The sequence below is a fragment of the Myotis davidii genome, unplaced genomic scaffold (genome assembly GCF_000327345.1).
Source record: "Myotis davidii unplaced genomic scaffold, ASM32734v1 scaffold167, whole genome shotgun sequence".
NCBI lineage: Eukaryota > Metazoa > Chordata > Mammalia > Chiroptera > Vespertilionidae > Myotis > Myotis davidii.
In genome coordinates, this window is record NW_006300048.1 from 1,251,757 (window position 1) to 1,254,879 (window position 3,123).

The window sequence follows — 3,123 nt, forward strand, 5'->3', positions numbered from 1 at the left end:
TGTCTCCCCACCCCCCCTCTTATAGCTGGGGCCCAGGCCCGAGTGGGGGAAGGTGCTCTGCAGGCTGCCGGGAGGGATCAGGGTGGGTGGTTGGGGAAAGGGGGGCTGGAGCCCTGTGCTCTGGCGGGTGGAGGATGGCGCCCACCCCATCCATCATTTGGCGGCCACTGGCCCTCTGGCTGACACGGCCATTAAGGCCTGAGACCGAGTGCTCAATCTCTTCCGAACCATCGCCCCCAACCTCGCCCTCTGCCTCGCCCCTGGCCCAGCTCCTCTGGCCCCAAGAGTGGGAGCAGCAGCTGGGGTGGGGGGAACACAGAAACGCACAGACACAGGACACTCCAGCAGCACAGGTTCACATAGGAAGCCACACGGAGACGCCTATAGTCACAGAGGGAGAGGGGCCTTACGGGCAGTGGTGTGGATGGCACATGAATTGGTGGGCTCCCAGGGACCCTTAGCAGCTCCCTGTCCTGCCCCCCAGGACCCTCACTTCAACTGGCTTTGCTTCCAGCAGGGATAAAACAGAGCGCGTGGCCTTCTGAGGGGGAAAGGATTCTCCCCGTGGTGCAAGGAGAGAATTTGGGGGCAGGAGAGAGAGGCTCCTGGGAGCTGCATTTTGAGGAGGAACTAGGGAAATGATCCAGTCTTTTCCAGTAGTTTCTCTAATTTGCTACCTGCAGGGCCTCTTGGGTTCAGGAAACCATGTGGTTGTGGGGGTCTGCTTAGGCCAAAGGGAGGGAAGACACTGGCTGACTTTCACAGACCCCACCAGCTGCTCCTGTGGCTTCTGCCCCTTGACCTCTGTGTGACCTGGGCCAAGTCTGTGACCTCTCTGAGCCTCAGGGTCTTCACCCTTACAAATAGGGCCGGCAAAGAAGGGGGTGATTGGAGCTTAACCTGTAGGTGGTTTGTATGTGCTGTTTTATTTACTCTTTACAGGACTCTAGGAAACGGAGTTTTAGGGGGTTTAAGACGTGTGTGGAAGCCCTGGCCGGTGTGGCTCAGTTGAGTGTCATCCTGTCCACCGAAAGGCCACCAGTTCGATTTCTGGTCAGCGCACATGCCCACATGGTGGGCTTAGTCCCCCGATTGGGGTTCATGCAGGAGGCAGTTGATCAGTGCTCCTCTCTCACATTGATGTTTCTCTCTTTCTCCTGTTCCCTTCCTTTCTCTCTCCTTCTCGCTTCCTCTCTCTCTGAAATCAATAAAAACATCTTAAAAAAAAAAAAGACGCGTTGAAGCCCTAGCCGGTTTGGCTCAGTGAATTGAGTGTTGGCCTGCCGACCAAAGGGTCCCCGGTTCAATTCCGATCAAGGATAGGTTAATGCTTGGAATCAAGGGAGGTTGTAGAGTTCATGTGTTAGCAGAAGGGCCATCTTGTGTTGAAGATCAGTGGTGGATACCAGCCATCTCCTGTTTCACTAAAATCCATGTGCCTCTCAAGCAAACTTTGGGGGTAGTTGGAGACACCCCAGACTTTGAGAACAGCTCTGCCTGTTCAGGTTCCCCATCTCAGGGTGGGTGCAAGCCCCTGAGGTAGTGGGACCTCCATAAGTTGCAGAAGGAAGTCCAGGCCTCCTCCCTCTCCTCACTGCCTTGACCGCCCCTCTTTCTGGGAGGCAGTTGGAGTGGGAAAATGAGGGTATGGAATTCAGGCCTTGACCCTTTGCCTCTGTAAATCCCCAAACTCTGGACCCTCCGCTTTCCCATCTGTCAGGTCAGGATGACGAACACTCTCAGTCTTGTGATGAGGAATCATGGTGCCTGTGGAGAGTGTTACTGAGGGTCTGCTTCTGGCCAGACCCCGCCTGCCAGCCTTAGAAGGGAAGGCGGAGAAGTGGACCCTGGCTGCCTCTACTGCACAGCTCCAAGCTGAGTGGCTCCCAGTAGGTGCTGGGCAAATGGCAGCCTTTCTGTTGTGGAGCAGATCTTGATGGGAACCTCAGTGTCCTTGGGAAAAGACTAGGGAGGCCCCTGTCCTGGGGAACTCCCCGCCTCCCTGCCCCGGGGAACTCCCCGTCTACAAGCACAATGGCCATTACAGGTGTTTGTGCCAAAGGAGGAGGGGAGATAGTGAGTCCCAGTGAATAGCTCATCTGCTTTTAAGTTCTTGCTGAAGCCTCGCCCCTCCCTCCCATCCCCCCATGCCATGACCAGGAGGGAGCGGCCGGAATAGGTTTGGGGGCAGCATCTCCCCTGCCCTGTAGAGGTCTTCTGGAAGTCAAGTTGAGAAAAAGTTTGGGGAGGTGGGGGCAGCTGCATTCTGGAGCTGCCCCTTATCCCAGCCTAGGGGAAGGGTGACACTGGGAGAGGTTGCACTCCAAGAAGGGTCCCAAGGAAGAGGTGCCCCAAGCCTGGGGTGGGGTGTTAGGTGGGGGTGTTGAGGGACATGGTTGCTGCCCAGGGTAGAACCCGCACCTGCTCTACCCACTCAGCCCCTTCCCGTCTCTCCTCCCGCTCCAGGTCCCGCTAGAGCGACATGATGGTGGAATCTGCCTCGGAGACAATCAGGTCAGCTCCCTCTGGTCAGAACGGCGTGGGCAGCCTCTCCGGGCAGGCCGATGGCAGCGGCGGTGCCGGGGCTGCAGGTGCTGCTGGAGGCGGTGCGGGCAGGGACGCAGCTGCGGGTGCTGACAGCAATGGCGAGATGAGCCCTGCGGATCTGCTGCACTTCCAGCAGCAACAGGTAGGAGCTGGCGCCCCTCCTCAGCCCCCGGGGACAGGGAGAGGGCACGCCAGGCCTCTTCCCACTCCATCCTGGCCACTGGTGCCACTGCTCCGGGCCAGGCAGCTTCCCTTTAACAGTCTTGGGAAGATCCAGCTCCCAGGGACTCCCTGTGTGCCCTCTGTGCTAGTGGCCACCTTAACCAAGGGAGAGCTGAGCTTTCCAGAGAAAGAAGTAGGACTCGGGGTCCTGAGATCATAGCGCTTCGGGCAGTCTCAGAAGTGCCCACCGGGACAGACAGACTAGGGAAGCAGGCCTGAGTGCATCCTGGGTGGGCGGGCACCTGGGCCCTCCTGCCACTGGCTAAGCTAACAGGATTGGGGAGAAGACCCTCCCTTTAGAAGTGTGTCCACTGGGGAACGGGGGCTGGGCACATAGGGGTATCTCCGCCTTAT

At 58.2% G+C, this 3,123-nt stretch overlaps 1 protein-coding gene across 1 annotated transcript in view; it reads left to right on the forward strand.

Moving 5' to 3' along the window:
• Nucleotides 1-1,749: 1,749 nt before the first annotated feature.
• The window catches only part of FOXP4 (forkhead box P4), a 43,817-nt gene continuing 42,443 nt past the window's right edge, over nucleotides 1,750-3,123 (forward strand). Inside the window, exons 1-2 of the mRNA XM_015572152.1 lie at nucleotides 1,750-1,889; nucleotides 2,467-2,689. Coding sequence (XP_015427638.1) covers nucleotides 2,483-2,689 — 207 coding nt within the window. The 5' untranslated portion in view covers nucleotides 1,750-1,889; nucleotides 2,467-2,482. The remainder of the gene's footprint in view (nucleotides 1,890-2,466; nucleotides 2,690-3,123) is intronic.